The following is a 12,693-nucleotide window of genomic DNA, read 5'->3' on the forward strand; positions in this document are numbered from 1 at the left end:
AAAGAACACCAAGACCTATATATTCTCATACAAAACTCAGCATATAACTTCTTACGTAAAATAGAAAAGATAAAATAAATTGTGCACTATAAGTTATAACTAATGTTAGGTGAACCCTCTAGCATAAAAAATTAATAAAATAAAATAAAAAGTAAAAATATAACAAATATTACTCCCTCCATCCCACAATAAGAGTCATATATTTCTATTTTGGTCCACCGCACAATAAAATTTTTATTTCACTTTACCATAAATGATAAATATGCCTCGTATTCCACCAACTTATTTCACTAACATTTTATTATGAAACTATATAATTGAAACTCGTATTCTACTAATTTATTTAATTCACTTTTTTTATATTTTTTAAAATTGGTGCCATAATTAAATATGACTTCTACTACGGGACACATAGTAATGTAATAAAAACGTAAAAAGGATCATCTCCATTGGAAGGATCCTCTTCATTGGTTGTATTACTAGCTTTGGATCAAGGGAACAATTTCTGGGCCCTTGGTGCTCATAATTCAAAAGTCCATTTAACAAAAGGCCTGAAAAAAAGGCAACTGTTTTTTTTTTCTTTTTCATTTTATATAAATATCTTGAATTAAAAACACCAAAAGAATGAGGTTAGTGGCAAAGCGCATTCATAAATCTCTAAATTTTTATATTTTTATTTTTAAAGATCCGTGCGAAATATTCTTGTTTTATTTAGACTAAAGTCTAATTTCGGTCCCTTACATTTGCCCTAATTTTTTTTTTAGTCTTATATATTAAGTTTGTGATCTTTTGGTCCAAAACATATTGTTTTAGTATATTTTGGTCTCAAACAAAGTCACAAATCTAAAAAGAATTTTATAGAAAATGTATGAGACCAAAATTGGACTTTAGTCCTAGATTATAATTAAGTTATTAAATTGATCAAATATTTTGACAGTTAATTTTAGAGTAAAGGTTTGGTCCTAATTAAACATATGACCAAAATACGAATTCGGTCCAAAACATTCACTTTATAAAAAACATGTCCATAACAAATGAAAATGTCGACGAAGTAGTCCTTTTTTTGATGGTTTCGTCAAAAAACTAACGGTCAACGGTAATTGCACACTGGCATAACCGTTAGTTTTCTGATGGGATCGTCAAAAAAGGACCACTTCAACAATGATTTCATTTGTTACGGACCTGTTTTTCAAAAAGTGAATGTTTTGGACCAAATTCATATTTTGGTCATATGTTTAGGATCAAAACTGACTTTTACTCTTTAATTTTAACAGAAAATGGTTATTTTGGACCAAAACAACATGTTAAGGACCAGAAGGCCACAAACTTAACATATGAGACCAAAAAGAATTTTAGAATAATTGTAGGGACCATAATTATACTTTAGTCGTTTATCTATACCATTTGATATAATAAAATGAATTTATTTAAAAAGATCCATTCATTATTCTTTAGATATTTTGTATCTAAACAATATACCATCCCAATTTCTCGAAATAAATTTTTTTAAATAAACGTCATATCCTAATTAGAATGATAATTGATTATAAACCTAGAAAAATCTCATCACACAGTGCGGTTCACTTTTTCCTCCCAATATTTATGGGTATGCATTATTGTCTAATATATTGTTTGTTGTTTTTTGCCATCCATTTTAAATTGAACCAAATCCTCACATTTTAAACTTCTTTCTCTAGAAACAATGATCACATGGATTTCATAAAATAAATCTTGTCTATTTCTGATCACAATTTACACCATAGTTGTAGTCGTAGTTCATCAAACTATACACACCACACCTATGTCACATAACCCTGTACATATAAAGAAACAATCATGAATCTTTCACAAAAGAATATACCTATGAATCCAGAATGAATTGTATAATGTTTCAATCTCAGAATCCCTTCCACGCCCCAAGTATTTCTTGCAATACTTCACCAATCAATTCTCTATCCGCACACTGCAGAAACACATTGAAATCATCTCTAATCTCAAATATCTTCCCAAACTTTACCAGATACCTCATGCAGCTGCTCTTCAGCTGCGTGAGCTGGTAAAGCGAGGCATTCTGGAGCCTCTCGAGAACGTTGGTGGTGTCAATGTCCTCGAGCAGGCTCTGGTGGCAGGCCTCTTTCAGATCCGATATGTCGTACTTGTCAGCTGCTCGAAGAAGAGGCAGCCTGTGGGTCATGAACTCGTCGTTCCTTATGCTCCCGTAGATGTAGTTGAGGAGGGCCGTGGAGGCCTCGATTGACATGTCTGATATGTCGACGGATGAGAGCTCCTTCTCCCTCAGATCATGTGAGAACATGCTGCGGAACACGGGAGACCTTGAGGCCAGAACTGCGCGATGCGCTGAGATGCTTCCGTCTGAGGCGTTGATCACAATGTCCGTGTGGATGCTCTCGGATAGCATCCGACCTAGCGATGTGAGAGCCGTTCCTGTCAACATAGATGCTCCTTCACCCCAAATGGAGCAAGGCTCACTTCCCTGTTGAATTCAAGAACCAGAGTTCATAACACACCTAGGGGTTGGTTGGTCGGTATAACGTAAACTGTCATACCGTTATCAAAATTCGATAACAGTATGACCAATTTCAATACTGTTATTGTACCATTAACATTTAGTATACCGAAATTTTTGGTACTGTATGCTGATATCATAAATATAGAGACGGAGCCAAAATTTTATAAGGAGAGGGACAAATTTAAATATATTTGGTATCTACAGTGTACTACATATACTATTTTTAAGGTTGATATTGATATAACATACAATAAGATCCAAATATACCAAAATTTTGATATGCTACAGTATATGGAAATTTATACCGTAACAAAATATTTTGATAAGGTATCATATCATACAAAAAATACCCTTATAATCAGTATTTTTTTTTTGGAATATTGACATCTAATATCATAGAACTTTCAAAAAATTGGGTTTTTCCTATGAACTTTGAAATTGGCTGCGTCAAGAAAAACTATCCTCAAAGATTGAAAAATTTAACTCTCGAAGTTGTTGTCGAAAAATTACGAAAAAAAATTTGTATCATGATATTATTTGCCGGAAACTTTTCATTGGTGGAAATAGCAAGCTCGGGGTTAAATTCATGATATTATTTGACAATTTCAAAGTTCATGAAAAAACCCAACTTTTTGAAAGTTTCATGATATTAGATCCTTTTTTTTTTCTTTAAAAAATATTTGTCCTAATAATGAAGAACATCTTACGTGTGGAGATGCGGTTTTGAGGTCGAGAAACTCAACGTCGATGATGAATTTTCCGGTGAAGGGAACCTCAATAGACCAGACGAAGTCATCGTTGGTCTTGAGCTGCTTATCAGTAACCTCTGCAAGTACAAAATAAACCATGAACAAGTGCGAATTGCAGGGGAGTTTGTATTTCGATGGACTTGCCTGGATGAAGCAAACACTTGCGATCTCCAACAGAGGAAATCGCTCTGATTATGAATGATGCAATCGGAGGATTCTCTCTGCTCACATTCGATATCTCCGGATACAACTTCACCATCAAGCTCCGGCTCTTCTCAATCGACATATGCCTTCAATTTTGTGGAATTACCAGAAATTGGATCGGTTTTTGAAAGTATTATTATGAATCGAAACAAAAAAGTTTTTAGGAAAAGTGAGAGTGATACCAATTCCAGATTCCGATCTTGAAGGGATCGGATTTTCGGTAAGTGCAGGAGGCGAGATTTTCGATCCGCCATTGGGCGAGGCGCGACGTCGTTTCAACTCTGTAAGCAGAGTCACTCATCCTAGAGAAAGCGAGTGCGGCTGTGATCTCATGGAAACAATCGAAGATCCCTTCCAGCAACTGATCTCCGTGCTTTCCCAGATTGCCGATTCTCTCCCTTCTTCATATATTTTCTTCTCGAATTCAACACCAAACTCTCTCTCTCTCCACCTCTGTTATTTTGTGAAGTCTCCCGCCAGAGTGATTTTTTTTTAGAGAGAGAGAGAGATTGAATTTGAGTTGATTTGTTTGCTTAAACAGCACTTCGATGGGTTATTTATTTAATAACGATGAGAGTATACTTTTGTGAAAGGTTTTTCCTTAATTTTACTCTTGGAATGGAATACATTTTTCGTTTCGTTCATCCTTCCAAGCAAAGAATGACTTGTTTCTCTCTCTACATCTCTACTCCTACTTCAATTTTTCATTTAATTATTTTATGCAAAAGTAATTAATAATATTGCAGGGTTAATTAATTTCTTTTCTTCTAGTTGTTTTGATGGCCTTGAAGATCAAGTTATCTCACTTTATGTTTTTTCTTTCCAATCAACTTTCAAGCTATGCCAAGAAAATTTATAAGACCATCCACTATAGATGGACACTTTTTGGTAGACAACTTTTTTTTTTTCCATAGCCATTTTCTATTTGTCCACGGCCACAAAAAAAAGTGTCCGCAGCAATAGTGGACACTTTTTGGTGGACAAATTTCACTTTATTTTTTTGGTTGTGTATTTTAATTAAATTACAATTAAAATGATTGGACTAAAAATAATTAGAGAAAAACGGCTAGTGCAATAAAATTAAAATTGAAAACTAAATTTTCGTCGGATTAAAGTGAGGGGAAAATTACAACGAAAATTTGATCTACGGAAAATCACACATGTTCTTCACGCTACGCCGCCTCCCCTACGTGCCCAGACCTCTTCAATCAAATCGACCTGGAGTTGGTCATGTGCTGTGCTCCTGCGTATATCAGCGAAACGTTGGATCAGATATTCATTACTACGTGGTACACCTATCTGTATCGGCGCGGAGGCAATGCCGTGACTTGTACTTGTACCATCTTCCGGCGCTCAACGTTCTGCAGCAAATCCTTCATCTTCTATTATCATATTGTGCAATATGATACATGCTACCATAATATTCGCGACATCATCTTCGTGCCAAACTCGTGCCGGGCAGCGTAGAATGGCCCATCGCGCTTGGAGCACACCAAAAGCTCGCTCAACATCTTTCCTAGCGGCCTCTTGTTTTCGCGCAAAATATTGTCTCTTCGCTCCAGCCGGTTGGCAAAGTGTCTTGAAGAATACGGGCCAACGAGGGTATATTCCATCTGCCAAATAGTATCCCCTGCGATACTGCGTGCCATTTGCTACAAAACTGATCTCTGGTCCCTCTCCCCGGCACTCATCATTGAAGATAGGCGACGACTGCAGAACGTTGATGTCATTGTTCGAACCTGCAACACCGAAATACGCATGCCAGATCCGCAAACGGTAGTCAGCAACGGCTTCGAGGATCATCGACGGATGTTTCTGCTTGAAACCGGTAGTGAACTAGCCTTTCCACGCCACCGGGCAGTTTTTCCACTCCCAATGCATGCAATCAATGCTGCCCATCATCCCGGAGAAACTGTGCACCGCACCGTGCATATCTAGCAGTCTCTGGCACTCATCAGGGGTTGGCTTTCGTAGGAACTCCGGACCAAAGACTTCCTTTATGTCCTTACAAAACTGTCGCAGCACATTTAGACTAGTCGTCTCACCCATCTATAGGTATTCGTCGAACATATCAGCCGGTCCGGCATAGGCAAGCTGTGCATTTCTGCAAAGTAGACAGTCCGATCCGGCCAGTGCAATCACTCCGGAGCGTGAAGCACTCGAACCGGTCCGCCAATGTCGTCGCTATATAGGTAAAGAGCGATCGCGACATTCTGAAACGCCGACGAAAAATCTCAGCCGGGTAACGAGGGTCAGCGCTAAAGTAGTCGGCCATAAGCCGCTCAGCCGCTCCGACATGGTCTCGTGGGATTGTCCGACGATGACGAATCTCACGAGGGATCGCCGCCGCCGCCTCCGTCTACACCTCTTGAATCAAAGAATCCCATGCTTGATTCCACAAATCATCCATAATTGAAAAGTTTTTAGAGATAGAAAATTTGGATAGAAAGTGAAATGAGTGTGAAGATGTGTGTGGAGAGAAGATGAAAATGGGAGGAATATTTATAAAAATATCATTACAAATTCGAAATTTAAAAAAAAAAAAAAAAATTTAAACCGGCGACCGCCGCGCTTCTCTCTCCTCCGGCCCGTCCTCGCCGCAATCGCGGCGAATGCCCGTCTGCCCCAGGGGCGGACGTCTCCTCCGCTATAGCCCGCCGCGGCTAAGCCGCAAACGGGGCGGCCGGCGCGCCGCCCCTATAGTGGATGCCCTAATAAATCAATAGAAAAAATTGTTCCTAATTGCATTAGTTTTCCTTATACGCCAACATTTCATGTTCCATGTAATTAGTTTTCCTTATACGCCTGCATTTCATGTTCCATGTAACTAATTGCTCTCTGGTAATGTATGTATCAAGTATCTATCCTAAAGCAATGACTACAATTCACATTGGCTCTAAACAAATAATTATTTCACAATTTTGGTGTAAAATATTATTCCCTTATTATGTTTGATAGCTTATGATCTTCAACTTTACAAATTGGTTTATTTTAGCCCAAAACATGATAAAGCAGTTAAACCTCACTTTTGACTGAATTAAATAATTAAATTGATCATTAACCTTACAATTTTTTTAAAAAAAAATTGATCATCAACATTAGAATTTTGCTTTATTTCAGTTTTTTGTGTTTTTAAAAGTAAAATGGAATGATTGGTTCCACAATCTAGTCCTAATCAGCCATCTATTTGTCAACTTTTCAAATAATTGAATCCATGAAGCAAGCATAATTTACTCCTTTAATTGTTGCTATTTTTTGGTTGGTAACCCACACACTGGAGCACTTGAGACGTATGCACTATGGAGTGTAAATAGAATAAGACACACCAGAATAATATAAACAGATAATATTTGTATCGAAGACTTGAAGGGCTAGAAAATCAAAATTATAATACAAGTGGTCACAGTGCTAATTAAAAGCTTATGAAATCTGTATTAAGTTCTTTTTATGTCAAGATTTATCAATTGTAGAAAGTGATGTGGGGCTGTGGTTGGAATCTTGATAAGTATTGCTTTTGGATTGGTTGAGTATCTAAGCCATTTAGGCAACTTGACAAGAAAGGTATCTCTTTGGTGGGCCAGCCCAGACAGAATCCTTTTCCACACTCTCCAAATGCTTGAAGCAATCGATTTTAGTATTATTTGATCACTATCATGAGTTTAATATGAAACTAATAAAATAAAATAGATAGTTATTGGAATATGACAGAATTTGGTGATCGCTGGAGAAGACGGAGGGGTCATGCACGACGGCTAGAGCAGATTCTATGGTTTTGCGAAACCCTTGTTGGGTATTTGAGAGAACATCACTTTTGAGAGAGAGTTATGAATGAGATTGTATTACTCTCTCCCATCTCATATTACTCGTACTTTTCATTTTAAATCGTAAATTTAGGATCGATATTTTATTAAAATTAAATTAACATTTTAAATATAATGAGATAACATTTAATAAAAAAATACTTAATTAACTCTTATATATTAATTAAATACCATAATTTTTACTTAATTAATACAATCTCTTATTTATAATAGTAACTAGTTATCTGTGCAGTTTGACTCTCTTTTGCATTCCAGAAACAATAACCAACAAAGAAATTGGAATATGAAATTAATAATTGCGTTCGACTTTTACATTAAATAAAAAATAAAATACAGAAATAATAATGTTTCAACGACTAACATAATCTTGGAAATGATCTCGGTGTTGTGCCATTGTGTTTGTAAGCGCTACCTTGTTGGGATGGGGCGAGGTGAGCTGGGCTCGCTTAGCTCAAGCCTAGTGTCTTCCTCACGTCAATCTGGATTGATGGTCTTTTTGCAAAATGACCCGCCGATCTAATATGGCCACGGGTGTGGCAATTGTCCAGCCGTCACGTAAGGCTGATGATAACGGCTTCAATATGTGTGAGGGATCTCCTGGGACGATCAGGCAGAGTAGCCCCACATGAAACATGTTGTGTATTCTGATCCCCTCAAGTAATTCCAGACTTGGCTGTCTTATTTTCTCGAGAATCCAGAAGGGTTAATAAACCGTCTAGCTAATTTTCCCAATTGAGGCCATGCAGAGGAGTGTTGTGGGTTCCAACTTCATCCACACAAGGTCGGTCACCTACGGCAAACTACATGTCGTGGTAGTGACGGATGGCGGTGTCACACAAGCGTTGTTGTGCTTGACTCAGATTGTGGCGCAACTCAGCTAGGAGACTCGTGTGCTCGATGAAAATCTTGACCATGCACGGTGGCATTGAATCCCATGGTTGTCTCAAGACAAAGCCCGTGAATCACGGCCATATAGTACCCGAAGGGGAGATATGAACATTTGGTCAGATGGATTGTCGTAAAGGAGCGCGAGTAATGTTTTCAAACCTCAGTCTAGCCGTCCGATTGGGGATGATAAGTTGTTGTGAAGTACAATTTAGTACTGATACGCTCCGATTTTGTATTGTTTTAAGGCCATTATTTAGTCTGTTTTGAGTATCAAAGTTGCATTACATGTCCATTATTTGCATATTTTATCTATTTTTGGTATTTTGACGTGTTTTGTGAGAAACGTGCAAAAAGAGCCCAAAAAGGACAGTAAAAATGTCGAAATCTGGAAACTGGAGAAGAAGCGCATTTCAACAGTTCGTTGGACCCTACCCAACGGGCCTTGAAACTTGTCCCGAGAGGTCTGAACATTTCCAGCCGTCCGTTGGGCCTGTTCGCACACAACATCGTCAGTTAAATCCCATTTTGCCGGCGTGTTTTAATGTGTAATTAGGACTTACTGTATACCATTCTCTTCGCTTTCGAACGAGCTTCATGTAGGTACCTAAAGAATCTCAATCGAAGTTCTGTGGAGAAAGTTATGGTCATTCCATGAACATCGCGCAGTGCAGTCAACTTGAAGCCAAATCTTTTTCTTAACTTATGAAAATATTAACTTATGAAGTCAAATCTTTTACCTTCTTCAAACCTTTTTCAAAACTATAAATATCTCATAACCTAACTCATAATATTAATCATTGATTGCCTCCATAATTGGGGAGCCTCCAAGGCTCCTCCTTATGTTCACCAACCCTAATTCCTCTATCCTTTTTTTTCTCTACACATAAGATTCCTTCATCTATACCATTTTAGGAGATTAGAGCAAGGCATGAGAAGACTAAAGATTGCACAATAATTCATCCTTGGGTTTTGTTTGTTTTTTCTTTATGTTTTGTACTTTAATTTGTAGTTTTTGTTATTTGTCTATGAGTAGCTAAACTATAAGAATTTAAGGGATTTGTTAGTAACTTTTATTGGTTTATATAATTCAAGTTTTTGGTATCCGTTTTGTTCATGCTTGCTTTATTCTAAGTAGTGAATAATGCTTCATGTTTGAGTGACACATTCTATGATGATATTTTGGCTTGCAAAGTAATCTAGAGAGGATTTGCATGTTAGAAGGACTTAGCTAACACTACAATTAATTTCCTTAAAACGGTACTTTTAATTGAGAGTGAGGACAACTTGAGAGTCTAATCGAGTTTTTTGGAGTTGCTAATATAAGATTGACAGTGTGTAACCTACTGTATGCCGCATGAGCAATACTTATATGACTCGCTTTAATTAAGCATGAATTGTGATAGGGTATCATAACTGTGTTTTTCTGTAAACCATAATTGTGAAAGCTCTATCCTTGGAATTCATTTTTTTGCCTGATTTACTCTGTTTATTTAATTGCTTTGTTCTATTTGCTTTATTTATTTTCTGTCTAGTTAATTAATTCAACCAAAACTCTTGTGTCTCTAGATAGTATATGACGCTTAGTAAATGATGACAGAAGGTTGCAATTATATTCTCTGTGTTCGATATCCCAGTATTGACCTTTAATTATACTATTTCTGCTTTATATATTTGCAAGTAGTTGTAGTACTAAAAAAATAGTGCATCAAGTACTACCACTGAGTCTCAACACATCATTCCAGATAACAATCGAATATATGCGTTTTCCATTCGAACAAATGTCTTCGGAAAACCATGATACTTATGTACCGTATAATTAAATATTATGACGACCTTAGGTGCGTCAAAGTTGGTAGCCAAGGCAGAAAAGTGAGCATACTTATATTTAGTATATTAAATACTACTATTACAAAGTTTAGGGTTGTAATATATGGAAAACTAATTCCTAGTGTTAAACTATCGAACCAACAAATAGTTCATTATTAGATCATTTTAGGAAGAATGAAGTAAAATGACCTGAACTCAGTATAAAATTAACTAAAACAGACTAAAAATAACTAAAAATGTTTAAAAAAACTAAAACAAACTAAAAATAAAAGGTTTGCGGTTCTAACTCTAGAAATTAGTTGAATATTAGTTATAATCCACAAAGTCAATTAAGTGATTTTATATATTTAGTTAAGTGAAATCATGCAATCAGAATAAGAAGGCGATACAATAATCACTCACTCTCTATATAAAACTATAATTGTAATTTATATAGTCGATTATTAGATTTGGCTTTCTCTAGATTATGGAAATCTTTAAATTATTCGAAGACAATGCTATCTACAGACTGGACTGCAGGTGGTTGAACCAAAAGACTTTGGAGCATTGTTAAAATAAATTAGATCGTTTTGCATCGCTAATCCATAAATAGTCATTGCATTGTGAAATTATTAAGGTCAATATAACTGCATGTACTTATAATGTTGCTACACGTGGTTTTGAAGATTCAATTTTAGGTAAGGATATTATCTAACTTAGAACATTTATATTTGTTAATCAATTATATTTTCATTAATTCTGGCATTAATTTGAGGTCGAATTATTCAATGATAGCAACTCAAAAAGACGATTTGATTGAAAGATAAGCATTAGCTTAAGAAAATGAAATGGTACATCGCCATTTACAAGGACGCTTGGCAATTGAAATTTGGATTAATAATTTTAAAAAAAATGTGGATTAGAATTTATCATGTAAAGTGAATTAACGTCTTGACTTTGACTTGACAACATATTAAAGCATCCACAATTATATTATTGATAAATGAAGTATTTCACTTCATTTTTCTTATTTATATATGAGTAACTTTTAATTATATGTATTCTGTCTAAATTCATTAATTTGTAGTAGTATATATAATAAAAAAACACGAATTTCATTAAATTTTTAATAAAAAATTAACTTAAACGATTTTCAATTTTTCACTGAAATCATTTAAAATCGGAGGTATATTTCATTTGCTTCCTCATCCTTCCTTGCAAGACATGTCTTTGCATAAGGAACTGTGATACAAATTCCATTCCATTATTCAGTCTTCTTGTTTGTTTTTCTCATTTCCTCCGTCATTTTCTTTATTTCATATGTTGACACTACTTATAGTTAGCATCTTCCCATGCATCTAGTGCTTAGTCATATTTTGTACAATCGAACTAATTTTCTCGACTCCACGCAAACTAATAGGGAATAGAAAAGGGGTGAAGGAATCAATTATCCAATAGAATAAGTTTAATTTTAGTTTGAGAGATAAATGAGATATCTCAATCTGAAATAATTGAGTACAAGTTAATAACCAGCACCATAGTATCAGAAGTGATAAATTATTACATCAATTGTTCTAACAACGAAAGCAAATAAAAAACAGTCACACAACGCCATGTATAGGGACATGCACTGTTGAGAATCCATATTACACATTTCTCAACACCTCCTCAGCCATAATAAGAATAGAGAAGAAAATAAGACAGTGTATGATTCTGCATAAAGTAGTCTTAACTATGGAGTAACTATAAATATATCTACTTTGCAAAGCAAGCTGAGATATAAATTTTGAGAGATTTAGGACATTGGACTTTGGTAAATGAATAAACTATAGTACTTTGAGAAAAACTTAGAAGTAGTTACCATAAATCCTTGATATGCCCTAGATCGCATTATAACATGCCTTGGACCCAATTTGTTGAATGAAGCAAAGTATTTTGTGTTTATATGTGTATGAATGTGATAGATTTTACTAGAGTGGTAAGGGAATGATTAGATAATGAATCATGGACTGTATCATGATGCTATAACTGTAATTTCCTCATAAATCACTAAGATAGTGAACACTTAGCCAAGTGACTTTCTAATGTCAATTATACAAACATATTGACAAGAGAACACCGAGATGACTTTTGATTTTGTAAATACACTAGAGAACTATAAGGCAGATCATTCAATTTTATTTTCTATAGTAAGACAGCCTTTGTGGCGGTTCATTGAAAAGATTATAGTTGGATATATAAGTGGTCGTTTGAGTATAAGTGGGAGATATGTTGGGCCAGTAGGCAACCAGTATACTCAAAAGCATAATTTGAATATAAGTGGGAAATATTTCATGTGATTCTAAAATCATTCAACAAATATATACTTATACATCAATTATAATTAAATATATAAAATCTTATAAATAGTTCAGTCTGTAAATATAATTATTTTTTATTATATAATATTTAATGAAAAAATTAAAGATACATGAGAAATTAAAAAAGTGCATGAATAAATGGAAAACTTTTTTGCACATCTCAACCCAGTCCAGTTCACTTACTAAGTGTGCGTGGAGTCATCTGACTTGGAATTTTTAGAAAGAAATCTAGTCTGCTTTGTGCTGGACAAGGGCCAGGCCCAAACTGTATAGCCCATTCGATAACTCTGAGATATTTTTTCCCAAGTCTTTAATTGGTAGTATCTGGCAGCTTA

General features: G+C 35.4%; 1 protein-coding gene across 1 annotated transcript; it reads right to left on the reverse strand.

The window, feature by feature from the left end:
• Positions 1 to 1,715: 1,715 nt before the first annotated feature.
• LOC125212665 (BTB/POZ domain-containing protein) lies at positions 1,716 to 4,150 on the reverse strand. The gene is made up of 4 exons (XM_048112894.2): positions 3,666 to 4,150; positions 3,424 to 3,569; positions 3,238 to 3,356; positions 1,716 to 2,494 (listed from the first exon to the last, which is right to left on the reverse strand). The coding sequence occupies exons 1-4, from the start codon at positions 3,782 to 3,784 to the stop codon at positions 1,898 to 1,900; spliced, it is 981 nt and encodes a 326-aa protein (XP_047968851.2). The 5' UTR covers positions 3,785 to 4,150; the 3' UTR covers positions 1,716 to 1,897.
• Positions 4,151 to 12,693: the final 8,543 nt, after the last annotated feature.

Source organism: Salvia hispanica, chromosome 3, assembly GCF_029641045.1.
Source record: "Salvia hispanica isolate PSC_SH4W2 chromosome 3, Shi_PSC_v1, whole genome shotgun sequence".
In the NCBI taxonomy this organism is placed as follows: domain Eukaryota; kingdom Viridiplantae; phylum Streptophyta; class Magnoliopsida; order Lamiales; family Lamiaceae; genus Salvia; species Salvia hispanica.